General features: G+C 48.1%; 1 protein-coding gene across 2 annotated transcripts in view; it reads right to left on the bottom strand.

Moving 5' to 3' along the window:
- BEND4 (BEN domain containing 4) overlaps positions 1 to 27,903 on the bottom strand; it is a 434,119-nt gene that overhangs the window by 38,957 nt on the left and 367,259 nt on the right. Inside the window, exon 4 of one of the 2 annotated variants that reach the window (XM_085642172.1) lies at positions 26,467 to 26,707. In XM_085642172.1, the coding sequence (XP_085498298.1) occupies positions 26,467 to 26,707 (241 nt within the window). The remainder of the gene's footprint in view (positions 1 to 26,466; positions 26,708 to 27,903) is intronic. The other variant, XM_085642173.1, reaches the window with a different exon arrangement.

The raw sequence follows: 27,903 nt of genomic DNA, 5'->3' as shown, positions 1-27,903 counted from the left end.
AGACTACTATGAAAGCTAATGTCCACCTTTATCTTGCAAATCAAATTTAAAAAACTACACACAATGCTTTTCTTTTCAGAGTATTATTTCATCAAACCTTGGGAACATAACACTGTGCCATTAACACTATGTTATTGTTAAAGTCTGCATTGCATGCTTTCGGTTTTGAGACTAAGCAGCATGGCCATGCACCTACAAGGATATAGTACTTGCAGTGAGGAATGCAGCTGATTCAAAGAGACTCTGCCGCCAGACCGCATTAGAACTGCAATGCATTTATATAAAATGAGCCATCATAGCTCAGCTGGACTAGATAGACTTTAAAGCGCACAGCATGTACTTCTCTGCAGGACTCTGCCAGTTTTAAGTCATACCGAAGATAGCTGTCTACTGTAAAAACATTTCTCTTGCTTTGTGTTTGACTTGGATATCTACATCAACTTTACAAGGGAATGAGAACCCTGGCCTGCTTGTCTATTGGATCAATTTCGTGGGGGAACAAATGCAGCAGCTCCACTTCTAACGGGGCCATCAACGTGCAGCCAGGGCCTGGGGTGTCATAGTGGGGATGGTTATGGTGGCGAGGGGTCTCAGCACAATATGCATAACAGAAGATTAGCATTCTAACACTTATCATTACGGTGAACAAGACACTAAAACACATGTGCACGGTGCTTGCATCCGCTCCTACTGTGACGAATGAGAAAGGGTGGGATGTATGCCTGTGAATGATGGACGGCTGTTCTCACGCAGGGACGGAGACCCTGGCGCCTGAAACCATGACGCTAAAAGAGTCACTGGCCTATATTGGATACTGCTATAGACTACAATGACATTGATTCATTATGTAGGGCTTTAGAACAGTAAGCCCTGTGTCGTGTGCCACAGTGAGTGCAGGAAGTTTATTTACTGCCTGGCTTCCGTCTCCTGCTTCAGAATGAAGTGGGGCAGGCAGCGTGGGACACATAGTTGAGACTCAAATACATACATTTGTTTAGAGATAGTTACGATTTGTTTAGAGATTGTTACGATCTTATCTCTAACTAAATTGATCTATTTAACATTTGTACAGGAGTGTGAAGGAATATCAGGGGGTCACAGCCTCAGAGCCCTAATGCATAATCTGCACCGGCACAGAACTGAACGTGAAGAAGTGGGTACGAAATATTGAGTAGGCAATACTGGGATACCTTAATATTGCAGCCAAAATGTTGAGGACTAAAATATCGTGATACGATAAAGAATCACGGAAATCTTCTTGCATTAGATATCCAAAGTTTATTCGTAAAACTCCACCCAACACACGGAGCGTCCTCCCAGGGCAGTGAACGAACGGCAACTGCCTACCGACTTCGAATCACCACCAAGGAACGCTCCATGCTTCAGGCCAGCATTCAAATGAACACGGACCACAGAATAACCCATTAACATTCCTAAGATGTCATCGCGCTAACCACGCGATGACTAAGATAACATCTATTCATGAGCATCGCGCGCTAGCCACGCGATGCCCGACATGTCCACCATTACACCACCTTCCCCCTTTACACAAACAAATACAGGAGAAGTAAAATTACACTGGATAAAATCCTAATCATACTTAATATCTAATAAATCCATCAAGTTTTTTTGGTAATTTAACAATCCGACCTCTAGAAGTACAGGAACTAGCATTGCAGGGTGACTTGTTGAGAACAGGCTGGGTATTGGTGTCTGACACGGGTTCAACAATTTGTGTAACAATATATGGAACCTTTCCCGCGGTTTTCTTCCCTGGATCCAACCATTGTTCCCAATCCGAATCATCCTCAACGTTTATGTGATTATCGTGAATGATCTTTGCTTGGTGTGAAGACACCTTAACTAGATGCCTTTTATTCCACCAACCTTTATTCCCGACAAAAGCAACCCCTTCACTGATTTTAAGTACCTGTTCAGGAGTAAAAAATTTAGATTCCCCCTTTTTTACCAAATTTGGATTTTTGATCAAAACACAATCTCCAACCAGTACATCCTTAGTATGTGAGTTACATTTCTTTTCGAATTTGGTTTTCATCATGACTTGCTTCGCTTTCACTCTCTCAGCAATTTCATTAAGATCGATCTTATTCTCACCAGATATACGCTGTAGCCAAGAAGGAAAAAGGACAGTGTGTGCTTCTCTACCTCTTAACAAGGTGAAAGGGGGTACACCAGTCGTACAATGTGGGGAAGTGTTATAATTCCAAATTTTCTGTTCAACAAAAGTTGCTACTTCCATGCCAGAAGCTAATGCAGTTTGGATGCCGTCTTTCAATACCTTATTGGCTCTCTCAACTAATCCGTTAGATGTGGGAGAGTATAATGCAACTTTCAAGTGTTTGATGGCGGAATCTTTTAAAAATGTACGCATTCTTTCAGACACAAAGTGTGTGCCATTATCGGTGACTATTGCTTTAGGCAATCCCTCTAATAAAAAGATTTTACTCAAAAACGTGATGGTTGAATCAGTATCAGGTGATCTCACAAAACTATGGTACATCCACTTTGACAAATAATCTACAGCTAAAATAACGTACTTCTTTTCCTGATTTAGAACCGAATAAGGGCCTGAGAAATCGAGACCAATTTTTTCCCATGGAGCACCTGGGAAATCTGTGGGATGTAATGGGGTTTTGATAGTACGCCAATGTTTGTCTGACAAGAGACAGACGGGACAGTTAGCAATCATTCTTTTGACTTGAGCATCTAGCGATGGCCACCAGTAGTGCTGCTTGATTTTCATTATGGTTTTGGTCACCCCTAGATGTCCCAGGTGTGCCTCGTTAATAATAGAAGAGCGGAGAGGAGCGGGCGGAACGAATTTGTCACCGCGCCAAACAATTTTATTCTCCACTGAAAGTTCATTGGAAACCTGAGCAAACACTCGTAACTCCCCAGATAAACACCTGGCGTCAGGCCAAAAATGAGTGGAGTACTTTTACTTTTTGCAAAATCGAGTCATTTTCGCATGCTGAATTCCAATCGGTTTCAGACAGCACTGAACTATATTCGTGAACCGCATCCACGACTGCAACACATTCAATCTCTTCAGTAACTGCATCATCATCATCATCTTTATGCATCAATAGCCTAGACAAACAGTCAGCGAGGAAGTTTTTCCCGCCCTTTATGTATTTAACCTCGAAACAGAACTCTTGAAGCTTGGACACTAATCTCATTAACCTTGCAGACATGCTTGGGGAATTCGCTTTGTTAAAAATATAAACGAGACGTTTATGGTCCGTAACAAGCTCGAATTTTCGTCCCCAAATATACATTCTGAATTTATGTACAGCCCATACGCATGCCAAAGCCTCCCTCTCAATGGTGCTATACTGGCGTTCAAATGACTTTAGGGACCGTGAGGCAAATGCCACGGTTTGATCCTGACCCTCTACTTTTTGACTAAGAATTGCACCGAGACCGTGGATACTGGCGTCGACCGTTATGCAAGAGAGACAGTCGTCTCTGAAAGCATGTAAAGCTTGGGCTGAAACAACCATCTTTTTATTTAGAGAGCGTAAGTCGGCACAGAGCCTGATCTCGCCGGATTTTTTACGCACGACCACGACGGGGGCCACCCACTGCGAAGAGTCATTAGTCACGATAATCCCTTGGTCACATAGGTTTTGTAAGGTGCTTTTCAATTCATCCTTGACATTCAATGGAACGGAACGTACTTTGTGTGAGACTGGTTGAGCACCAGGGACTAATCTGATACGATGTTCAATTCCTTTGACCAAACCCACTTTGTCATTAAATACAGCTTTAAATTCTGAAATTATCTTTTTTACTGATTCATCTTCTTGCCTAGTCGCTGTGCACTCTATGTTACATACGGGAAGATCACCCACTTTAATTGGGTTTTCGTCCCCTGGAACTAAATATAGCCCCATCTGCGCCAGGTCTTTCCATCCAATAATATTTTTACCTTTCTCCGCCACATAAATTTTAGTTTCAGTCTCTCTCCCGAGACATTGTACGGTACCAGTGAAATATCCAATCATATTGATATCTTTTTCTCCAAATGCTTTAGGATTTACATCAGACTGTAATAACCTAACTTGTTTTTTCCACAATTCGTAAAAAGTTGTGTCCCTCAAAATCGTAATGGGTCAGCCAGAATCAGCCATTACTTGGAGCTGGACACTGTCAATTATAGCAGGGCACAGAGGACCTTTTATACATTCGGTTTCACTGTCACAGTCAAGTGTAACCACCACATTACCCAGAGAATTGCTGCATGTATCTATCTCATTGTCGATACTGTTCACGTTAAGTGGCCTCCGGGCATTCCTGCATACCCCCTGAAAATGGCCAACCTTTTTGCAAATAACACAGCGTTTACCAATAGCAGGGCAACTTGGAGAATTACCAATATGGTTTTTAGACCCGCATCTGTAACAGAATAGTTGTTTCTTTTGGGTAAATTTTACATTTTTACCTTTGACGTTTATGGCACAAATGGGATTGTCTTGATCTACCTCTGGGGGTGACACTAGGTTAATACCTGTTTTAGTTGATTCTTGCATGATCTTGCTTGAGATAACAGAACGTTCGATGCTAAGGGCTAACTCAGTAACCTCGGATAGGGAAGGATTTTTGCAACCCAGAATCCTCTCTCTAATCTTTCGAGAAACACAGTTAAAAACAAATTGGTCTCTAATGTAATTGTCAGTGAGTAAGCCAAAGCCACAAGTTGTAGCCAAAACCCTTAGTGCCGATATGTATTCCTCGACCTTCTCTTCTTCTCCCTGCTTTCTCTTGTAGAATTTATGACGCTCCAACATGATATTAGGTTCATCTGAAAACTGCTTTTTGAGAGGAGCGACAGCTTCCAAGTAGACATTCCATTCGCTATCGCCAGAACTGGACGCAGGGAGTGGAACAGGCTCATTACTATCAAAAATCCTTTGAGCCGCCTAACCCAGGCATCCGAAAAGCAGAGCAAATTTGCGGGCAGGTGAATAATCCACAGCATCGATGGCTCCCAAATGGTTTTCGAATAGTCTATACCATTCTGACCAAATAATTGGTGGGCTACCAGGTTTACTGAGGAAAGGAGGAGGTTGTGTTATCAATTGTACGTTGGCCATAATAGAACACAAGTTAATGAAACAGCAATAAATTGTCAAACAATATTACTTGTATGTATTACTTATATATATATATACAAATTCTGTTGTAAAATAAATTAAATCACAATGAAGAGTGTATCAGACGAACTTATTAGAAGGTTGGCTGTGACTACTATGAATTATCAATGAAATTGCAAAAAAACAAATATTAATAGCGTGCACGTCGCTGAAATAAAGCTTGACGTGCTGTGATGGACTTGATTAGTCAATCACGAACTTAAACAATCCAAAATTATAGCGTGCGCATCGCTGACAGTAATTCAGGAGCGCTGTAGAAATCTCACTAATAGCATGCAAAACTAAGCGTGCACGTCGCTGTAACATATGCAGGCACATTCGTAAAACTCCACCCAACACACGGAGCGTCCTCCCAAGGCAGTGAACGAACGGCAACTGGCTACCGACTTCGAATCACCACCAAGGAACGCTCCATGCGTCAGGCCAGCATTCAAATGAACACAGACCACAGAATAACCCATTAACATTCCTAAGATGTCATCGCGCTAACCGCGCGATGACTAAAATAACATCTATTCATGAGCATCGCGCGCTAGCCGCGCGATGCCCGACATGTCCATCATTACATATTGATATATACCTTGAAGAAATGTATATCTTTAAGGTACGCAGATGTCATGTTATGAATGGTAAATGTTTACACACCTATAGCCACTGATTATTTGGGTCCTCGATATTTTCGCTAGGATATTAAAGTATCTCAATATTGGCTATTTGATATTCCAGACTACAAGCGCAATTAAAAATAAATTGTCATAGCATGTTTGATATTTAACAGATATTGTGCCCTGCTCAATACCGGCGATGGTTGCAGGCATGCAGAAAGCAACCAAAAGATAATTGCCAAAGATGAATTTTTAATATGGGCGCTTTAAGTGAACGTTCTGTGAGTAAGCTGTATATCTATGTCAGCCTTAAAGAATATGTGCTAGCCATTTCGCCACCCATTCATGTATGCCTAAATCCAATGAAGCACATCTCCACAAACATACTCCAAATCTGCTCTGAATTTGAAACATCGGAAAATCTGCCCTGGACTACTAAATGTGCTCAAATGGCAGATTGGACAATCTGTAAGTGCAAAATAGGAATAGCAACAATGTAAAGGACAGCAATCTGTTTTGATCCCTATTTACGAATTGGGAGATGGCAGTTATCAAAATGTCTCCTAGAAATCAATCTGACTAGCATATTGACTGAAGGGGCCTTGAAGAACCGCAAGGCCTGTGGCCTATCGCTCCCTCCGTTCTCCCCGAGGGATCAGCATGCCTATTATATACAGAGAAATATTGCATGGCGTGATGCAAAGTATTTTCTCTAGCTCCGTGGGCAATCAGTGGTTAAGAACGTTGCTATGTGTGGCTCTCATGGAGAGCTTTATCGTTTACTTCAGTTTCTAAATGTCCTAACTCACTGATTTGACATCACAACAGTTGACAAAAAACCAGGTTATCAACTGTTGTGATGTCATAAAGGCCTTCCAGGCGAGGCTGGCAGAACTCTCTGAGAGGCTGTCTGCGCAGCGCTGCTTGTCTGCTTTGACTGAAAGCAGAAAGCACAGTTGCAGGAGTGGGAAGGAAGGTGGAGAAAGTAGTGGGTTTTGGTTAAGGATAACAGGTAAGATATTTATTTTTCACATTTGCGTCAGGAAGGTGAGGTCATGTTATGTATAGCTTTCCCATTATCCTCTGCCCCTATGTAGTAGTTGAAGGTAGGGGCAGATGATTTTGGGGGTCATACATAAAACACAATTACAGATGGGTCAAAAGTGAATTGTAGCGATGTTTTTCACCTTAGGGTTCCGAGTAACATCATAGACAACTCTAGCTTTGCTCTTCTAATCTATTTGCTGTCACTCAGAACCCATATGTGAAAAAACATCCCTGTAATTCACGGTTACCCATCTGTCTATCTATATGCTGAGTATAGCTCTCATAAAGAGCCCCTATCAGTAATTTCAGTTTCAAAATGTCATTACTCACTGCTATGACATAGCAACAGTTTTTTTTTTATAACAAACTTTATTGATGACTGTAGCAAATTTGAAATGTATCAGTCAGTCAACAGTGACAGTCTTTTACTTTTATATGAATAACATTACAGATATGACTTATAGTGGCAATGGGCGGCATTTCGTAAACGATGAAATCGAAGACAATGATCTCCAATGGCGTAGTTAACATCAAAGTAAGTGATCTGACAATATAAATCGACAATAAGAGACAACTACATTCCATGCAGCAAGCGAACTTCATGAAACCATCCCCTCCCTCCCTAGCCCGCCCACTCCCCACTCCTGGTCAATCAAGTTTTGGTTTCATCAACTATCACTCTGTGGCATTACAATAAAGGCCACAAAAATAGCATTATCCTCGGGTGTAGCACAGCTGTGTGACTGAGTCCTGAGATCTATCACAAAGAGACCGTATAGGACTCCTGTGTGCTACGGGGTGGGGATAGTCTGCGGGGGTAATAGATCGAGCGACTCCAGCTTGAGCAGCAGAGCCTCCCAGTCCATCGAAATGGGTTGTTTCCTGAGCCCCCTATCCTCTTCTCTACGAAGAGCTGCACCCTCCGCCTTCCCCCACTGCACCATGTCGCCCTGCCACGTGTACACCGCTGGGCTCCTAGGAGATTTCCATCGCATGGTAAGGACTCTCACTGCCACGATAAGGGCCAGGAATACGAACCGCAACTGTGCTTTCTGTACTTTAGAGCGTCTGCGAAGGCCTACGAGGCAATACAGTGCGTCTTCCGGGACAGGAAGTCCAGTGACCGCTCTCAAGGCATCCCGAACCCCCACCCAGTAATCCCCAAGACAGGGACAGGACCATAACATATGTAGGAAGTCTGCCTCTTCCCCTCTGCAGCGGGGACAATGATGTGAGGAGTCTGGAAATATGCGATGAATCCTCTCAGGGGTAAGGTATGCTCTGTGTAGGATCATAGTCTGTATAAACTTCAGTCCTGCATTACGCGACACTTTTTTGGGGTGTTTGACCATACATTCCCATGCTGTATCCGTCAGTGCACTACCGGAGTCCTCGGACCAGCGTGCTCTAAGGGCCGTGAGTGGGATTGCTGCATGTGTTCGGATCCCAGTGTACAGCCATCTGACTAGGTGTCCCCCCTTCCCCATAAAATACAGAAGATGTACCAAAGAGTGTTGTGGGGGTTCGGTCCTCTGTGGGGCCCAGGCGTGTTTAATGTAGCGGGACACAGCAGCGTGCAGCAAATATAAACGTGGTGGTGCGCCGGTATATTGTCGGAAGAGATCGTGGTCCAGCAAATTACTATCTCCGAAGAAAGCCCCAACGTCGTCCACTCCTGCATCAGCCCAATCACGCAATCTGGTTTTTGTAAGTCTGCCTTGTGTCGTGGGAATCCCCAAGAGGGGAATATTTGGTGCATAAGGGGCGGTCGGTGAGGTGTACGACAAGGACTTTTTCCAGCATTGCAGAGCTGTCGTCAGTAGGGGGGGGCCATCTGCAGGGATTTTTGCCCCAGGCAGCAGTAAGGAGTGCAACTCCCCTCGGTCTAATCTATGGGATGTAAATCCGATCTCATGTAGATTTTTCCCCGCAGTCCAGTACGATAACCACTGCAGTTGACTTGCATAATAGTAGGCTCTGAAGTCAGGGACTCCTAGCCCCCCATCGCGCGTACTCAGCTGCAGCTTCCGCAAGCTTATTCGCCTGCGACCTGTGCCCCAAATGAGATTAAGCAGCATAGTATTAAGCGTATTAAAAGTGGACAGTGGGAGGACGACAGGCAAATTTACGAAATAATAGAGTATGCGGGGTAAGATAACCATCTTCGAGATGGCGACTCTTCCCATCACTGATAAAGGCAGTGAGGACCAAAAGTTCACACTGGCACGCAATGCCGTCACCGCTCTCCCAATGTTACCGTCGATTTGGTCCACCGGTGTTCTGTACACGTGTATGCCCAGATATTTAAAGGTGGTGGGGGCCACCGACAGCGTGTAGTCGCCAAATCGCAGGGTACTGTGGTATGGTGTGTCCCGGAAGAAATATGCAGTAGATTTCTCCGGGTTTATGGCTAGACCCGAAAGGCGTTCAAAGGTGGCAAACATCTCGGGGAGGGGACTGTTGGTTGCCGTTAAGTCTCGTAAATACAATAATATGTCATCTGCGTAGATGGATAGCAAGTGATCTGTACCGTGGACGGGAATACCGAGTTGGGCCGCTGAACCCCTGAGCGCTATAGCCAGGGGCTCGAGCGAGAGCACAAACAGCAGCGGAGACAGTGGACATCCCTGTCTGGTGCCCCTATGAATAGAATACTGCTCGGATATGTAACGGCCAGTGCGTGCTCTGGCTGTCGGGGAGGTATATAACAGGCGGACCCATCTAAGATATGTGTCTGGTATCCCGAATCGCTGTAGAGTCGCAAACATAAAGCTCCAGGAAAGGGAATCGAAGGCCTGTCGCAGGTCCAGTGCTATGCAGCCTGCGAGCTGGTACGCAGACGGGGCAGCCGTCATTACGTGGTGTAATCGTCTATTATTAAGGGATGTGCTGCGGTTCTGTAGAAACCCGCATTGATCTTCATGGACTAGTTTGGGAAGGTGTGATTGAATACGATTAGCGAGGGCTTTACTTAGGATTTTATATTCCGTAGATAATAAGGAGAGGGGTCTATAATTCGACATTTCCAATCCATCCCTACCTGGTTTGGGTATCGACGTGACCAGTGCCTGCATGGTAGAAGGAGGGAGGTGACCAGATTCAAAGGCAAGTTTGTATACTGATTCTAGTATGGGTACCAAGGTCTCTCGGAATGTATGATAAAATTCCACTGGTAGTCCATCCATCCCTGGCGCCTTGTTGCGACGCAGGCCCTTAATCGCGTCTCGGATTTCCTGTTGGGTTATGGGGCCATCTATGGCTTTTTGTACACTTTCAGGGAGTTTCGGGAAGGGGAGATCTTGCAGGAACTCCGTTATCAAGGAGTCCTCCACAGGAATGGGTGGTGCGTAGAGCGTGGTAAGATGTGTATAAAAGGCAGTGTTTATTTCTTTTTGTGTATTGACTATATGTCCTGTGAGTGTATGTATTCTGGTTATAATTGGTGTATCCGGTCTATCCTGAACTATGCGGGCGAGCAGAGCACCTGACCTATCCGCCTCCGCGTGTTTCCTCTGTAGGAAGGCGTTGTAATCTATTGTCCGTAGTGTCTCCAGAACGTCTGCGTGGTCAATATGGGCAGATTGTAGCGCTAGTTTTTTCCCCGGGTCTGTCACCGCCTCCTGTTCGAGTGTGTTCAATCGCCGTTCGATATTCAGGAGTCGTTGGTGCACCTCTTGCCTAGCACCGACTAACCTTCCTATCGACGACCCTCGCACCACTACCTTCAAGGCATCCCATTCTATCAGATTAGAGGAGGCTGTGTTCCAGTTATCAGCTAGGTACGTCGTTATGACGTCCGAGAGAGATGAACGGAACGGGGCATCGTCCAATAGCTGTGGGTGTAATTTCCAGGTAGGAACCGGGGTAGGTACATTACCCCAATTGAGGGTGAGTTCCAGTGGGTTATGGTCTGAGAAGGTTTTTGCTAGATATGTTGATTGACTGGCTTGTGTAAGAATGGATCTAGAGCAGAGAAATCTATCAATTCTGGTATGGAGGCTATGTACCGGTGAATAAAAGGAGTATTCTTTGTGGGTGGGGTGGAGGCAACGCCATGTGTCTAAGAGCGCCCACCCACTGACCCAAGTTGTGAACTGTGCAGTCAACTTACTGACGTTGGTACCGTGCAAGGGTGGGTGTGACCTATCTAAAGTAGTGTCCAGCACAGCATTCCAGTCTCCTCCCAACACCCAGGGTATACCCTCCCAGTCTACCAATGCCCGTCCCAGCCTATGTAGGAAACCGTCTTGGTCGAAATTAGGGGCATAAACGCTTCCCAGGACTACCGGGGTGCCATCCAGCGTGCCTCTCAGCAGGATATATCTCCCTTGGTCATCCACCCTGCGTTCTATCACTAGAAAGGGGACCCCATGTCGTACCCACACGGTCGTACCTCTGGCAAAAGCCGAGTAGTTAGTAGAATAAATCTGACCTCTCCATTTTTTACGCATTTTTTGTGTTTCGGAGTCAGTGAGATGGGATTCCTGGAGAAACGCCACATGAGTCTTACATCTAAGGAGGTAGGCGTGCACTCTGTGGCGTTTTTGAATCGCCCCCAGTCCGCGCACATTCCAGGTAAGGAAGTTATAGGACCCTAAGGTGGGAACTGATCCGGGCATGTTATTCGATAGAACATAGAGCTCCCACACTCGTGGAGTCTGTATTTCAAGCTTGACCAGGAGTCCCTTTTCCCCAAAACAAAAACAAAACTTGGCACAGCATCAGAACTATGCTGGGCCCAACTATAAAACATAAACATTATGGAACAAATAGCGGTGCATACGCTGGTAGGGAGGTGGCTATACCTAGTCATGGCCCTTGTCCTAATAGGGTCAGGAACCTGGCGGCTCTACGAAACCCTGTCTCGGGGGGAGCGTCATAAGTAAATATGTCCATGACAACAACAAGAGACCCCACCCGGCCCATCAGCAAGAGGAGAGAGACCCGGGGCCCTCGGAAGGTCGTAGTCCATTCCCCATGTACATAGTGCAAACCACATCATTTTGCCAACAATTCAGTCTCTACTATGGGGAATAAAAAGATCCTCAGGAACAGCAGAAACAATACCCAAATATGCTTCCAAGGAGACATTCTTAGATTTATAGGGTCTGGTTCAGCAACTAAAGAATATTGCAAAGGATACATCTGGCTTCGTAGAGCAATCAGTTGCAGGTATAGTTAGTTATCAATTATGACATCCGCAGTCTGAGGTGTCATCGTGGGGAAAAGAGTTATGCTATGTTCGGAGTCAGACTGCAGAGTGCCATCGTCCGAGTCCGTGGGGGTCTCGTGTGGGTCCGTGTGGAGCGCCCCTGCAGCGGCCAGAGCCCCCTCCTGATCACGGCGTTGCTGTTCACGTGATGGGCCAGTGCCACTCCTGCCTGAGCCCCGAGGGCGACGGGAGTCTCGCTTCACAGGCGTGTCCGGTCTCCGTGAGGAGCGGGCAGAGGGACTAAGCTGGCTAGAGCCAATACCCATAACTTCCAGCCATTCCTCAGCGTCCGTCGGGCTCTCGAAAAAATGAGTCTTTTTATCGTGAATAACTTTCAGCCGGGCAGGATACAGGAGTGCGTATTTGAGTTGTGTTTTCTGCAGCTTTTTCTTCACCAGTTGGAAGGACGATCTCTGCCTCTGCACTAAGATGGTGTAGTCCGGGTATAGGGATATACGGTGGTTCTCGAACCGAATTGTGGCCTTGTCTCTCGCCTTCTGTAATAGGACATCGCGGTCTCTATAGTTTAGGATTTTTACTATCAGAGGGCGGGGTGGTGCGCCAGGTCTAGGCGGGCCAGTTGGGATTCTGTGGGCCCGTTCAACGCAGAAGTATGGAGAGAGTCCCTCGGGCGCCACGTGCTCTCTAAACCAGGTTTCCATAAATTATGCCGCCTGGACGCCCTCGCTGCGTTCTGGCAGGCCAATAACGCGTATATTATTGCGCCTGTTCCTTCCCTCCGCGTCTTCCACCCGATCCAGAAGGCTTGAGACCTGCTTTTGCATTTGCTGCAAGGCGGACGTGTTAGCTGCCACTCGAGGATCTAGGTCCGAAAGAGATCGTCCGTGTTCCTTTACCGTGTCTGCCAGTTTGCCATGGTCCGCCCTGAGCAACGTCAAGTTCGTGGCAAGTGTGCCCATCTGTAGCTCGAGTGCCGCCCTGGTATCTCGGATCTCCGTGAGTATAAGGTCCAGTTTGTCCGGGGGTCCAGCAGCAGGCCCAGGAAGTGCATCGTGGGGCAGGGAAGGGTGGTTATCGCGCTCATGCAGAGCGGGAGGTCGGCTAGGTCCCCGCTGGTCCCCCAGCGTCCTCCCTCGAATTCTGCCCATGTTATGGGCCTTCCGCCAATCCGGGCGTTGGTATGGCGCCGTAGGCGAACCAGCGAGTGTGAAGTTCCAGTCCCTTCCACGCGCCAGGCGCGGCGTAGCCCCGGCGGGTGACAAAGGAGTATGCCCACTGCTCAGGGGGGGTCCCGGCGTCCGGGCGGGGCGAGGGAAGGAGAGTCACCGCCCCAGGTGGTCAGGGCAGTAGGGAATCCCTGGAGCACCCAGCAGGGAACTCAGCCTCCCGATGTAGGCGTCCCAGTGTAACAGCAGGAAGGCCTCGCCGGTCCCGCGGCGATATCCGCGTCAGACAGACTCCGTCAGTAGTCAGGCCCTCTCGGTCTCCCTCGCGCCACGTCGTACAGCAGGCCCCCCTAGTGGTCTCTGTGTAGGGATCTTCGCACTGTAACCGCGTCTATTCGTAGGCGACGCTCACCCCCATGCCATCACACAGCGGTCATCTCAGGGGGATCCACCAGGGGGGGGGAGTCCGTCAGTCCCATCCATTCAGCACAAGCGAGTTGTTTACGGGGGGGGGGCCCACAGCATGCACCCCCGGTGTCCTCGCTCCAAGGATCCCGCAGCTCGAGGGGGGGGGGGGAACCCCCGCCAGGCGCCGCCATCCTTCGTCACCCCCAGGGGGGGGGAAGAGGGGGGGTTTCACGGGTGTTCACGGGTGTTCGTCCGCCGGCACTCACCGCACCAGCACACTACGGGCTCCACCGGTCTCCCGCCAGCCTGTCTCCTTAAGTATCCATTCGCGTAATCGCTCCCAGGCGGCCCATCGGGATCACCTCTCCGCTTCACCGGCACTCCCGGACCATCCGGAAGGAGCGTCTTCGATTGTACGCGCTCCGTCGCCCCAGGGTCCGCAGCAGGATTCACGCGCCGTCCGCTGTGGGCGCGGCCCGAGCCTCACCACAGGTCCTGGCTTCCCAGGGGACGCTCCGGCAGTGGGCCTCAAACCGGGGTTCCGGCCCAGCACGACCTCCGGTGACTCCGATCGAGTCCAGCGGCGCCCGGGGCTCCCCTGTCACGGTAACTGTGTCGTGGGTCGGGTAGGGCCCGGTATCGCCGGGTCAGGGTGATTTGGTCCCCCCGAGGGTCCGGAGCTCTACCAGGACCCGACCGCCATTGCAGGCTGCTAGCCACGCCCCCATGACATAGCAACAGTTGATAACAAAACTCCTTACCCGTGGTTGCTACGTCATAAAGACCTTCCAGGTCAGACTGACCAGGCTCTCTGAGAACGGGTCAGCACAGCTCTGCTTCTGTGCTTTGATTGAACGCAGAACGTACTGCTGCAGGAGGGGGGAAGGAAAGCAAGGAACTTGGTGGCCTTTGGTTACTTTTCTCATTTGCATCAGGGAGGAGAGGGCATGTTAAGTATAGCTCTCCCCCGGGGGGGTGGGGGGGGGTGCGGTTGGTGGGGAGGGCCCGCCGGATCAGGACTGAGGGACTAATGGTAGGCCTTGCTCTGGACTGCGTTGTTGTCACTATTGACTGTTAGGGTAAGTTCCCCTCCTGTGGAGGTCGTGTGGGGTCTCTTGGGGGATCTCCCTCCTCCTCTGGGGGACTAGTTAGTTTTCTTATCAATGGGGCGACAGGCACACTGCACTTTGGGGGGGCTGTTTGGGCTCATGCAGGGGTGCAGGGTGGGGGGAGTTCTGTTGGGTTGGGGTGGGGTGTGGTTCGTTTCTACCGCAAGGCAAACCCGTTATTGTATTGTTGTTTTTGAGATGCTCTGGGGGGGACAAATGATGGCTTCGTTATGTGATGGGGGGTAGGGATTTGACTTTGTTGTCCTGGAATGTTAACGGACTGGGTGATAGGATCAAGCGGGGTGTGGTCCTGCAGTATCTGAAACGGATTTCGCCTGATGTGGTCTTTCTGCAGGAGACACACCTTATTGGTAACTCCTTTTGTGCCATGAATCGCCGTGGCTTTCGCTTGGTGGCCCACTCGGGCTTCACATCAGGCTCACGGGGGGTGGGCATCATGGTCAAGACCTCGCTCCCGCTAGAAATAGACGAGGTGCGCCATGATGAGAGGGGACGCTACACTGTCTTGGTGGGGAGGATGGAGGGCAAGGTAGTTGTCTTTGTCTCTGTGTACGTCCCACCGGGGCTACAGTCCACCACCTTTGCAGATCTGGGACGCCTCCTCCTTGACCTCCCGGGGGGGCTTCTGGTGGTTGGGGGGGATTTCAATGCGGTGGCTTCTGGGACTATGGATCGTCATCCCCCTAGGGACCTCCCCCGGGCACAGGCGTGGTTAGCGGGCCTTTTAGACACACTGGGATTGGTGGACTGTTGGCGTTTAAAGCATCCCACCCAGCTGCAGTACACCTTCCATTCGGGTGCCCATGGTAGCCTCTCGCGGCTTGATTATGTCCTTGTCCCTGCGGCCTATGCTGGGAGGGTGGGAGAGGTGCGCCATCTGGCGCGGGGTATTTCAGATCATTCCCCGCTCCTATTGCACTTGGGTGTCTTCCCGAGGGGAGAGGGCAGGGTAGCCCCAATCAATGCTTGGTACCTGCGTGACCCCACTATTCGTGCTGACCTGATTAAATCATTGCAACGGTATTTTGAGGAGAATGTGGGGTCCGTTCCGTCGGCTATGGGAAGCCTTCAAAACAGTTCTCAGAGGGGAGGCCCTCTCCTTTATCTCCCATGCCCGCAGACGCGCACAGGAGGAGGTGACCCGGGTGGAGGCCGAAAACACTGAATTGGAGGGTGGTCTGGGGAGTGGGGTGACTGACGCGGCGCTGCATGTTCTACACCTTAAACAGGCGGCCTATAGGGCCCTCGTCACGGAGGCGGCCAGGGGCCTTAGCAGAGAGCAACAGGGGCGACTGTACGATGTGGGTGATAAGGCTGGCAAACTGATTGCGTGGTTGGATAAGAAGGAGAGAGCTAGTCGTGTGGTCCCGCTGATTGAGAGGATGGATGGTGTACGAATTACTGAGCCGGAAGGCATTGTTTCCTGCTTCGCGGATTATTTCCGCGAGGTATATTCTCCGTCCTCTCCCTGCTCGGAGGAGGATTCCCATGCCCTGCTGCGGGACATCGCGCTGCCCTCGCTTTCAGTGGAGGACAGGGACTCGTTGGATGCCGCTCCCACCTCGGATGAAATCGCCCTCGCCATACGCTCGGTCGCCTCGGGCAGGGCCATGGGCCCGAATGGCCTTCCTATCGAATTGTATAAGCTGCGACCGGATGTACTGGCACCTCACCTCCGCGCGATGTTCCTTGCGGCCCACTCGCGGGGCTCCCTCCCGCCGGACCAGCGTCTAGCTACCATCGTGGTTATCCACAAGGAGGGGAGACCGCGAGACCGGGTTACATCCTATCGGCCGATCTCGCTCTTGAATGCGGAGCCTAAAATCCTCGCCAAGGTGCTTGCCAACCGGCTGGTCGGCGTGGTGGGCGATCTGGTCCACCAAGACCAGTCCGGCTTTATTCCCCATCGCAACACGGCCCTTAACCTGCGGCGCTTGCACGGGGTGCTCGCGCGTGTTCCATTCGTGCGGGAGCCGGCCATCTTGGCGTCCTTGGACGCCACCATGGCGTTTGACACGCTCGAGTGGCCGTACATCTGGGCGATGTTGGCGAAATTTGGATTTGGCCCGGGATTCATCAGCTGGGTCAAATTGTTGTACTCTGACCCATTGGCGCAGGTGGTGGTGAATGGTCGAGTCTCGGCCCCATTCGTGCTGGGACGGGGCACGCGACAGGGTTACCCCCTGTCGCCACTCCTGTTTGCACTGGCCTTGGAACCCCTGGCGGAGTGGCTGCGGTGGCACCCTTCTATCCGTGGTCTCCGTTGGACCCCTGAGTATGAGGACCGCGTGTCCCTCTACGCCGACGACATCCTGTTGTACTTAGCCTCCCCGCGTAAATCACTGATTGTCCTGGTCGATGTTCTGCGCTCCTTCGGCCGTAACTCAGGTCTTGTCATCAACTGGGCTAAATCCTGTGTCTATGTGCTTTCCGGGGAGGCTCCTGTTCTCCCGCGGGGCTGCTCGATCCAGATTGCCTCGCAGGGGTTTCGTTACCTGGGCGTCTATATTACGCTGGACCCGGTGGTCCGCTACGAGCGGAATTTGCTTCCCCCCCTCCAGCGCTTGAAGGAGGACGTCGCGCGCTGGCGGCGCTTGCCGCTTTCGCCGCTCGGTCGGGCGGCATTGTTTAAGATGATGTCGTTGCCGCGCTTTCTGTACGCTCTCCAGAACTCGATGGACCTGGTCCCGGCGCGTTACTTCCGTGAGGTGGAGAGTTTGCAGCGCCGCCTGTTCTGGGACGGGAGGCCGCGTATAGCCCTGGCAAAGTTGACGCTCCCGTGGTATGACGGAGGGATTGCCCTCCCGGATATTAAGCGGTATTACTGGGCCTCCCAATTAGCTGCAATTAATCACGGCCTTTACGGGCCCGCCTTAAACCCGGCATTTGAAATGGACAAGATGCTCCTGCCCGGTGGCGATTACAATCGAGCGCTCTACACTAGCGTGCCCGATTCCCGCCTGACGGGACCCACGCGTGTCATGGTGCGAGTATGGCACGCGGCCAATGCAGCTATGGGATGGAAGGACCGTTTGACCCGGGCGTCACCGTTGTATGCGTCTGAGAGGTTGGGCTCCCTATGGACCTCGAAGGGCTTCGATAGGTGGGACACGATAGGCATTAGTACAGTGGGGGACCTCTGGACGAGGGGAGGATTCAAAACATTCGAGACACTGCAGGCGGAGTTTCAGCTGCAGGGCAGTGAATACTTTCGATACCTGCAGGTCCGCCACGCACTGGGTTCTGTCTTCCCAGACGTGGCCGCCATCCCGGAGTCCTCCCCACTGGAGGATAGAGTGCTAGATGGCCACGTTCCGGACAGCACGATCTCCCTCATCTACAAGAAGTTGATTAATGACCGCTCGGGCTTACTGACTGGGCTCCGCGAGGCTTGGGTTGCCGATGGGTTGGAGCTGGACGACGAGGACTGGATTTCCGCGGTGGCCTCCCCGAAGGAGGTGGCCATCCCGGCTCGCCTTCGTTTCGTCCAGCTTAAGATACTTCACCGGGTGTACATGACGGGGCCAGGGCTTCTGCGTATGGGCTATGCCGAGGATGGACTGTGTAAGCGTGGGTGCGGTGCATTGGCGACTTTTTTACATATTCTGTGGGAATGTCCGAGGGTGGAGCGATTCTGGCGTGGTGTGCATGAGGTCCTGCGAGCGGTTACGCATGTCGTGCTGGTGCCTGAAGCGAGGAGATGCCTGCTGAATGTGTGGGAACCGACCGACTACTCGGTTCCGCAGACGCGATGGGTGACGCTGGGTTATATGATTGCTAAACGTGACATCGCTCAACTGTGGGGATCCCAGAGGCCCCCGGCAGTGTCGGCCTGGAAAGAACACATGGATTGGTGCATGTTCCGAGAGAAGGTGGTGTATGTGGCGCGGGGTAAGCCTGGGGCGTGGCTGAAGGTGTGGGGCCCCTGGAACGCCTACCGCGGGGGTATTTGCGAGCCGCCATTGTTGCCTCCCGCTTCACCAGCTCCGTCCCCCTAGATGACCCCCTCCCTCAATCCCGGGCACAGTGTTTTCCCAGTCCCGGACCTATTCCCCTTCCCCTCCTTCGATTTTAGTGTATGGTTGGGGTCCCCCCATTTGAGGAGCATATGTCGTCACTTTCGCTCTCGGGTTGCCTTGCGGGTGTGATTTTATGTTGTTGTGTTGTATAAAACGAAACCGTATTGTGGGCTCAGAGTCATGTGGCTTACGTGGTTGATACCTCCTGCTTTAGCGTCTCTGTAACGCCAAGTGCCTTATTGTATATATGTCATTTATTTCTGTCACTTTAGCGGCCGGCCGGAAGGTTGTAGGCCCATACCTGTATATATTTGAGATTGTAATAAACGGTTTCAAAAAAAAAAAAAAAAAAAAAGTATAGCTCTCCCATTATCCTCTGCTCCTGGGCAGTAGTTGAAGGTAGGGGCAGATGATTTTGGGATCCATACATAACATAAAATTATAGATGAGTAAATAGTGAATTATGAGGATGTTTCTCACTCTCTTTGTCTATTTGAGGTCACTCAGAACCCCTCGGTGAAAAACCTCCCTGTAATTCAGTTACCCTTCTATAATTCTATATGTTAACTACTGGCGTCACGGGCCTCAGCTGCTATTCCACTCCAATTGGACAACTACATCACATCTTTTGTAAACTTGACTCTTCAAGGTTAGCACATTTGAGCAGTCAAAGAATGGCTCAAAGAGACGGTGGTAGTGCGCCCGGAACTCCAGAACCGTATTTGAATATTAACTAAGCCCATGCGTCTGAGAGTATGACAAATAACGTGGAGAACCATATACTGCACAATGCAAAGGTGAACTGGGTTTCCAAACCCACAACATGTATACCTTCTGTTTGGCAATGGAGACTAGACACAAATTCAAAATTCGATAGTCATTTTAATGGGTCCTGCAGGATTCAGTGATCTGGGACATAGATCAGTGAGAGACCAATTGAAAGCCCAACTGGTCTTCTAAGGCAATGATCCTACGGGGAGGGCTACTTGGTGTTGGAAACAGAATTAAAACTTAAAGTAGATCTCCAATGACAGTAAAGTTGAACGCTTTATAACTCATAACTAGTCAGTTTTGTATTGTTTGCAGGGCACCCACTGGGACCATTTGTTCCCAAACTGCACTGATGTTATGGTTAGGTCATACCACACTTTAAATAGCAATATCGCTAACATCTTACCCCATGGACAGGAAACAGCTTTACTGTGCAGTGTTTGCCACTCACTGCCTTTCACACGCAGCCTGTCCCAAACACATAGGTATTTGTACCTTTACCAGGCATGCCTTTGCCACGTAGGTATGTTTTAAAATAAATATCAATTATTATGTTATTTTAAAAAAGGGTTTGACGTGTGGGTAGTGGTAAGGAGATATAAGGGTAATTTTAAGGTTTAGGGGTGGGGATTGGTGAAGGGAGGTATGGGTATTTTAGGGTTTTAGGGGTGGGTAGTGGTAAAGGGAGGTGGGGTAATGGCAATTTTCGGGTTTAGGGGTGGGCAGCGGTAAAGGGAGGTTAGGGTAATTTCAGGGTTTAGGAGTGAGTAGAGGTAAAGGGAGGGAAGGGCAATTTTAGAATGATTTATATAAGAATATATATACGTACCAAACATGATTATGGTATACTTGGTAAAGGCTTGCATGGTAGAGGCCTCTGCATGGTTAAGATTGCATGGTAAAGGCATGCATCACAATTGCATGCATTGTAAAGTCATACGTTCTTTATAGACACATGGCTACAACAATGGCAGATTCAAGGCTACCACGCAGCAAAGATATTCAGCCCCGGGAACCTATGAGCATGCATCTACCTTCACAGGCTTGAAACAGGGTGCTATAGGGTCCCCCAGAGGCAGGTGGCTCAAGTGGGGGTGCAGTTCTCCAAACATTAAGTACTTTGATGGTCCAAACATGTCCATGACTCAATATCTAAAACACCTGTCTCTGGTATTGGACTCAGCCAGTTGGCTGTAAGGTCATGTGCACCCTGGGTAAGCTCAGTTCTTATTAAAGTCAACCTCCATGAAGATGCTAGTCAGCGTGGCTTTGCTATTGGTCTCTTGGGAAATAGTCTTTCCAAAACGATTTTTACATCGCAGTGCCTTTACCCCGCATTTGTTTAGCACGTATAAGCCTTTACCACGCATTTAAGGTAAGTTTGGGCGGGGGGCTCCCTCAAAAGATAAAAAATAAATATGTATATATATATATTTATTTATTTAAACTTACCTTAGTAATGCGTGGTAATGTGCGCGCTAAACAAATGCGGGGTAACAAATGTGCTTTAAAGGAATGCAATGTTTTTACTAGCGTTGTACCGCCATACAAACGTCTTCTGGTCACGACAGCTACTTTCACCTGAGGGCAGTCGTGCATCTTCGTTTATCAGATCAGGTTACAGCAGCAGGGTTTTTCCATCTCTAATACTGTGACAAGGTTTATCACTGACCTTGAAACAGAAGACAGCTGCCACTAGGACAAGGAGTGCCTGGTATGTCAAGCATCTGTCTTTCATTAGATAAGAAGAAAAATTCAGCAACCAGGGCATTGCTGTGAGGAGTTTCGAAGGACCCAGTGCTAACTCAAGGCCTAACCGGAAGCCAATGAAGATGAATTCCGGCTTGGAAAACATGATCAGACCCACTAAGATGGGCAACTTTTCTCACTGCATAGTTTGGAATCCACTGCAGTATATCAAGACTTGCTTTTTGGAGACCAAGGCAGAGTATGTTATAATGGCCTATCCTAGATAGAATACAGGCAGAGACCACTTAAGCATGGTACTCCAGAGGCAGGAATTGAAGAATTTTGCCTAGGCATTTGGGTATAAAGAAGCAAACTGAGGCGACCATGCTGATCTGTGAATTGGGAGGAAGGTGATTCTCCAAAATTGTTTTCAGAGATTTAATATTTTCAAGTATTGCAGGTGGGTGACCCAAGGACAAAGTCCAGATGCTATTTTAACAGCGCTCAGGGTTTTTTTGCCAACCAGTAGTGACTCTATCATATTAGCATTTAATTTAATGATGTTCATCGACAGACGATCCTGAGCTCCCTTTACACACTGTCAAGTTTATAGTAAAGGTGGGATTATCCAGTCAGATAATTAGCTGGGTGCCATCTGCCTAAGGGATTTCAAGACAGCTGTGAGATCTGATTTGCTGGCTAAGTGGTTTTATGTATGTATTAAATAGCATAAGAAACAATGAGGAGCCCTGCCGGACCCATTATTTTTGGGACTTTTCCTGCTGACCAATATGGTGACAAGGCAACAATTTGAGATTTTTCTTCCAAAAAGGAAGCTGACCAAACAAGGACTGTTCCAGAGATTTCCAGCTCAGCTACGTGTCTCAGAAGAATGTTGTCACCCACTGTATCGAAGGCTGTGGGGAGATCCAGGAGGATCAGGGCTGCCGAAGATCCCGGTCTATAACAAATTTCAGGACATTAAAAACAAAGGCCAGAAAAGTCTTGGTATCTGAAGCGTCATTGCCAGGGGTCAAGGCTTCATGTGTCTCAAGAGTTTTGCAAGTTGTTTAGCTATAATGCGTTCAGTTAGCTTGCCATGGGCTCGTAGTAAAGTAATGGGCCGATAGTTTTCAGCTGAAAATGTATCTAAATTGTCTTTTTTAACCGAAGATGAATGATTCCAGCCTTCCTGCTGCTGGGGACAGTACCCATTGAAAAGGAGAGATTTATGATTCTGGTCCAGTTAGGAACAGTAATATCCACACAATCAAAGAGAAAAGAGACTGGACAGATGTCCTCGTGGGGCCTGATTTTAGAAGAGTGAAGTCTCCAGAGACTTTCTGGGTTAGTATTGCAAAAGTGCTTCCACTGATTGGTAGGGAGAGCTGAGTGAGATGGGGGCTGTTGGCAAGTAGTGGTTGTGTAAGCTATGTGTTTTGCTTATCTTTATAGTCAGTCAGTCAGTCAGTCAAAAAGCTTTATTATCGGTTAAAAACCATAAAAGCGAAGAATACATAATTACATAAGACAACCAATTGATCACCAATGAGCAGCAATACAAAGTGTACATGATTAAACAATACACCTAGAAAAATGAATAGTATTTAAAATAATAAAAACAGATAAAACAGGCCACTCAAAGTGGTATTAAAATTCCCTAGTAAATGCAGAAGGGTACTGACAGTTAAACAGTTAGTGCAGCTTTCTCCTTAAGTTTGGCTCCTCTAGAGCACCACATAGAGAACAAGAATCTGGAGGTCGCAAACACAGTCAACGGGGTAGAGTCATATTTCAGCAATCTAAACACAACCCTGTAATCCCTAAAGCCCCTGGACTTGCATAACTGTAAGATCCATTTGGCTCTAGCCGTGGAGTATGAGGAGCAGAAGAGCACAACGTGCAGATCTGTCTCTTCGGCGTATTCACACCCCGGACATAGGCTAGATGCATAATGAGCCATTGACCACTTGTTTGTTACTGCCCTCACTGGGAGAGATCCATGTCTAAATTGGACATACAATTTCTTCGCCAGTGGGGGCTGAATGTCGTCCAAGAGTTTCTCAAATTGGTACCTGTCCTTGACTTCGAGAAAGCTACTGGACAACCTACCCAACGATGGTCTTAGTGCCATCTGTTCCAATCGGAAATGGTTGAGTGCTTTGACCAGCACCCTCTTAGGAGTCGTAACAGAGCAGAGTGCGGGGGCAAGCCACAGATCTCCCTTCCCCAGGGCCAGGCATAGATCTTTAACATGCTTTAACCACAGGATTTTTCCCACACCCCTTAGCGTCAATAGATGACTAAGTTCCTCCTGATAACTTAAGAGCTTAGATGTGGACCAGAGTCTCCTCCAGTACAATAGAGGACGGTTAGGGATAACTTCATGTATGGGGACCAGACCTAGGTCAAGGCGTAGCGGGATCAGCGGTGTGCTCTGTGGGAGTCTCAGCAGACGCCTTATGAAACTATTCTCAGAGATAGAGAGCGAGGAGGTATTGGCGTGGCCCCATAGCTCTACACCGTAGAGCGCCCCACCTCTTGCTTGTGCTTTATAGATTTATACTGGAGGTTCCACAATTGTGGATGTGCACTCATTATGTACCTTTAGAATACCTCCCGCTGCTTGGGTCAGCTTCATATTTGCCTTGGCTATATGGGTCCCCCATTCCATCTTGTCATTTAGTGTTACCCCTAAATATTCAAAAGTAGAGACTCTTTCGAGGACCGTGCCATCCATGTGGGGAAGGGGACAGTTGGGCAATTTAGAGTTAAAAACCATAAATTTGGTTTTGGACAGGTTGATCTCCAGGTTTCTTAGTCTGCAAAAGGAGCAGAAAGCCTCCAATGTTCGCTGAATACCCGTTGAAGATTTTGATAACAAAAGGGTATCATCAGCAAACATCAGGGCTGGTATCTTTCGGGCTGCCAAGCTGGGAGAATCTAAATCTGGGAGAATCTAAATCCCGCCCGTCCCAAAGATGTTTGATCAACCCATTAAGAAAAAGCGAGAAGAGCGTTGGGGCCAACACGCACCCCTGCCTCACTCCCTTTTCCACCGGAAAGGCGGCCGAAAGCTCCCCATTCCTCCCGTACCTCACTCTTGCAAAAGTGCCCTGATGTAGATGTTTAAATAATTGGCATAAATAGGCTGGAACACCCATCTCCAACAAAATGGCCCATAGCTTCTCCCTCTGGACCAGGTCAAATGCAGATCGAAGATCTACAAAGATCAAATACAAACTGCCAGCCCCCAAAAGTCCCCGTCTTCCAGAGTACCATCTGTAATCTATACAGTTGGTCGATGGTGGAAACTTTGGCACGAAAACCTGCTTGTAGGGAGGTCAGGATGTGATGATCGTCCATCCAACACTGCAACTTTGATAGAAGAATGCGGGCCATCTTTATAGATGATCTTAACTTTTACTGGTGAAGAATTTATTTTCTTTGATTTAGATGTGGTTAAAAGAGCAGAAGAGGTCTCTCTCTTTGTGTTGCAGACTTCCTTGTCAGGTAATGGCATGCCTTGCATGGTGGTCCTGGGTAAAGAAATCTAGTGATGGCCACTCCTCTCTAAATACTGTAAGGTGATTGTCATTATGACCAGGGCTGGACTGGAAACCAAAAGCAGCCCTAACATGAATGTTCTAACCAGCTGTGCTCCGTTCCATGCTCCTCTCTTTCCCTTTATTCATTCTCTCCCTCTGTCCTCGCTCTCTTCTGCTTCTGTCTGATTATCTGTCATCTCTTTCCTTCTGCTCTTTCCTTGACTTCTATCTCTTTTCTTCCCCTTTCTCCTTTCCTCTCGCTTCCTAGTTCCTTCCTCTTTCTCATTGCATAATTCTCTCTTTCTCTCTGTTTGCTTATGCCCGCACTGTGCCTGCTGCAGTATACCCCAGGGAACAGAAGAGATTGACAGAGGGTGCCCTAAATGGCCAGCCCTGCCTTGACTATGACCAGGCAGACTAGGGGCAGACAGATGTCAGCTCAAATATTTCCAATAGTGAAGGCAGCTGATGCTCAGTTGGTGGAATCCCTGCAGGCACCCCACCTCCAAATGGGGCGGGGAAGTTGCTAGTGTGGGTGTCAGAGCATCTGCGTTTTTTAGCGGATGTTTCACATCCACTAAACTTAAAATCTTCCCAAATTGTTCTCTATACAAAACAAGTAGCTAGAGACTGCCAGTACTATCCAGTACAAATACACCCTATTTAAATTCCAGACGCTCTCAAAGGTCTGTTTCATCCTCATACTTCAAAGAAGCTAAACTCTATTCGAAACACTTTGCTTCTGATGACCCGGTGCTCACAAGACAAGCCCCCCCAGAGCTATTAAAAGATCAGGCAAGCCAACATCAGAGTGGTTGCATTTAGGTGGTGGCATGGGGGCGGAATAAGAGTACAGAAAGAAAAGAATGAAGAGTTCAGAAAGTATGATCCACGCGGCCCAACTTGAAGCCGACCAGGAAATAGCACATCACTTCACTCAGGTCTGGATCAAGGATCCCGCATTTAACTAAGCGCAGGACTGAGAACAATCTGCAGATAAAATGAACTAGAACTCGCATCGTTTGTGTTTAGTCCTAAGGATAACAGCAGGCTTACACACGACAATCCAGCCTACACACGTCCCAATGACTTTCACTGATCCTGGACCAGCACTTCGTAAAAAGCAGCACAGGCTGAGACTTCTTGAAAAGGCATCATAAAAACGATATTATAAGCAGAGCAGGGAGCCTAAAAAAATATTGAAAGAAAAAAACGATTTGTTTTCTGATTTCTCTCAAGAGGAGTTCCTTGGTGAGCTAGATGTATTTTTATTCCTTTTGGGTTTCATTAAAGGCTAGCATGGTTGTTCAAGGTAGACTCAACTTTAAAAACACAGACTGTGAAAAGGAGGGGCAAGTTGATAAAGGCATTGCTATAGAAATCTTTATTTAACGTGTAGAGCATAGACTGCATCCCAGTCGGCCAACAGAGCATGCTGTCCTTCAAAGACTGACAAAGTTAGAATCACAGAGTTGGGTAATCGGAAAATTTGTTATTAGATACACTTGTCCTGTTTAAACCGCATCAAATGCAAGGGCTGCTGATCATACTTGGCCTCCAGAGACCATTCAGTTTATAATGTGTGCTCCACAAATGATCATTATTATTACTATTGATGAACATGGCCCAGAAAGCAATACTTTATACTTCAACAAGTCAAGCTGAGTGCAAACAATACCAGCATAATGAAATGAGACGAAGTAAGATGGACACGGAGGGTAAAGATGCAGTACCTCTGAGACACGTTACTTTTACCGGATCCAGAGGACGTCTTTCAGGACCTGTGTCTGCTGACTGCACTGACCTTTTCCTTTTTCCAAGGCCGCACGAGTACTTGAGCTCATCAGTCGTGAACACGAATCTGATGAGGTATCGAAGGAGGCGACGTCCATCTTTCTTTGAGGAATTGACCGCCTCGTCCCACTGCTTACTGGTGATGTACACAGGGTAGTTGTTGAGTAACTGCTTGCTTCCCTGAAGTATGAACACACAATACACTTAATGCAGGCATACATAGCCATATACCATGAAACACAATTCACTGCTGAGTATAGTTTTAAAGCTGAAAGTGACAACATTTTAAGAGCTGTTTCCTTTTGAGCTTGATTGTACCTTCATTACATCGATTGAGGAGCTAGGAGGGTGGTCAGGGCAGGTCAGGTGGTCTTTAATGCCCCCCACCCTCCTTTCACATTTGACTACTCCCCAACCTGTTTTAGGTATGAAGTGACCCAATAACAGAGTTTGGAGTGTGGTGGGAGGTGTGTTTAGGTCTGCTGGTACCTGCTCATCATTAAATTAGATAGACACTGTGCGTAAACAGGGGGAAGTTATGTGCAATGTGCTGGACAGGTGAGATGTTTACTTTGCCAGATTGTAATTTGGATTGGCTTTTGAATGAGGCTATCTTGGTGTTAGTGATGTGTTGTTGAGGCGGAAGTGCGTGCAGTGGTCATGACAGCATTGGGCAAAGGATAGCAATGAGCATACAATGTTATATTTGTGGCTTCAGCTTTTTTGAAATGTTTGAGTAGCCTTCTACATAGCAGTAGTTCTTACTAGTAAGAAGAGACCAGTGAGAATGAAGGTGGCAGGTGACATCAGCATTCATGATAGCGGGGTTTAGGGTTGCCAGTTTCAAATGCTTTAAAGCTATCTATAGAGCAGCTCATGGTCATCAAAATTGCCTCACATCAAGAGAGTTACTGTTCAACCTACCTATTAGGAAAGTGACTGCTTGGAAGGGCACAGATTTGCATAAATGTTCGCTGTTTAGATGCATGTCTAACACTTGAGGCAGTGATGCACCTGCTCCAGATACCATACAAATAGACTACTGACATTTTGGCTTACCAAGGATTCTGAGGTCAGCAAGTACATGCAAATAGTGCACAATAAATTCTCCCTCTGAGAGTACCATTGGCCTGAAGCGACACTGCCTCTTTATAATCTGACGGAAAACTATACCCACATATTATTAGTGAATTTTGTTTCTAAGATTAGTACAGAGGCTTTATCACTGAAATTTGGGATTTGAAAGAATACTTTTGTTGTATGCTGTATTATATTTGGTAGGGCCATTAAGAGAGGATCATATGTGTAGCGAAACATGTATTAGCAGGATGTTTGCACACAAAGAAATAATGAATTGCACAAGTATAAACATTATT

This window comes from Triturus cristatus, chromosome 2_2 (assembly GCF_964204655.1).
Source record: "Triturus cristatus chromosome 2_2, aTriCri1.1, whole genome shotgun sequence".
In the NCBI taxonomy this organism is placed as follows: Eukaryota; Metazoa; Chordata; class Amphibia; order Caudata; family Salamandridae; genus Triturus; species Triturus cristatus.
This window is presented reverse-complemented; position numbering and strand designations above follow the sequence as displayed.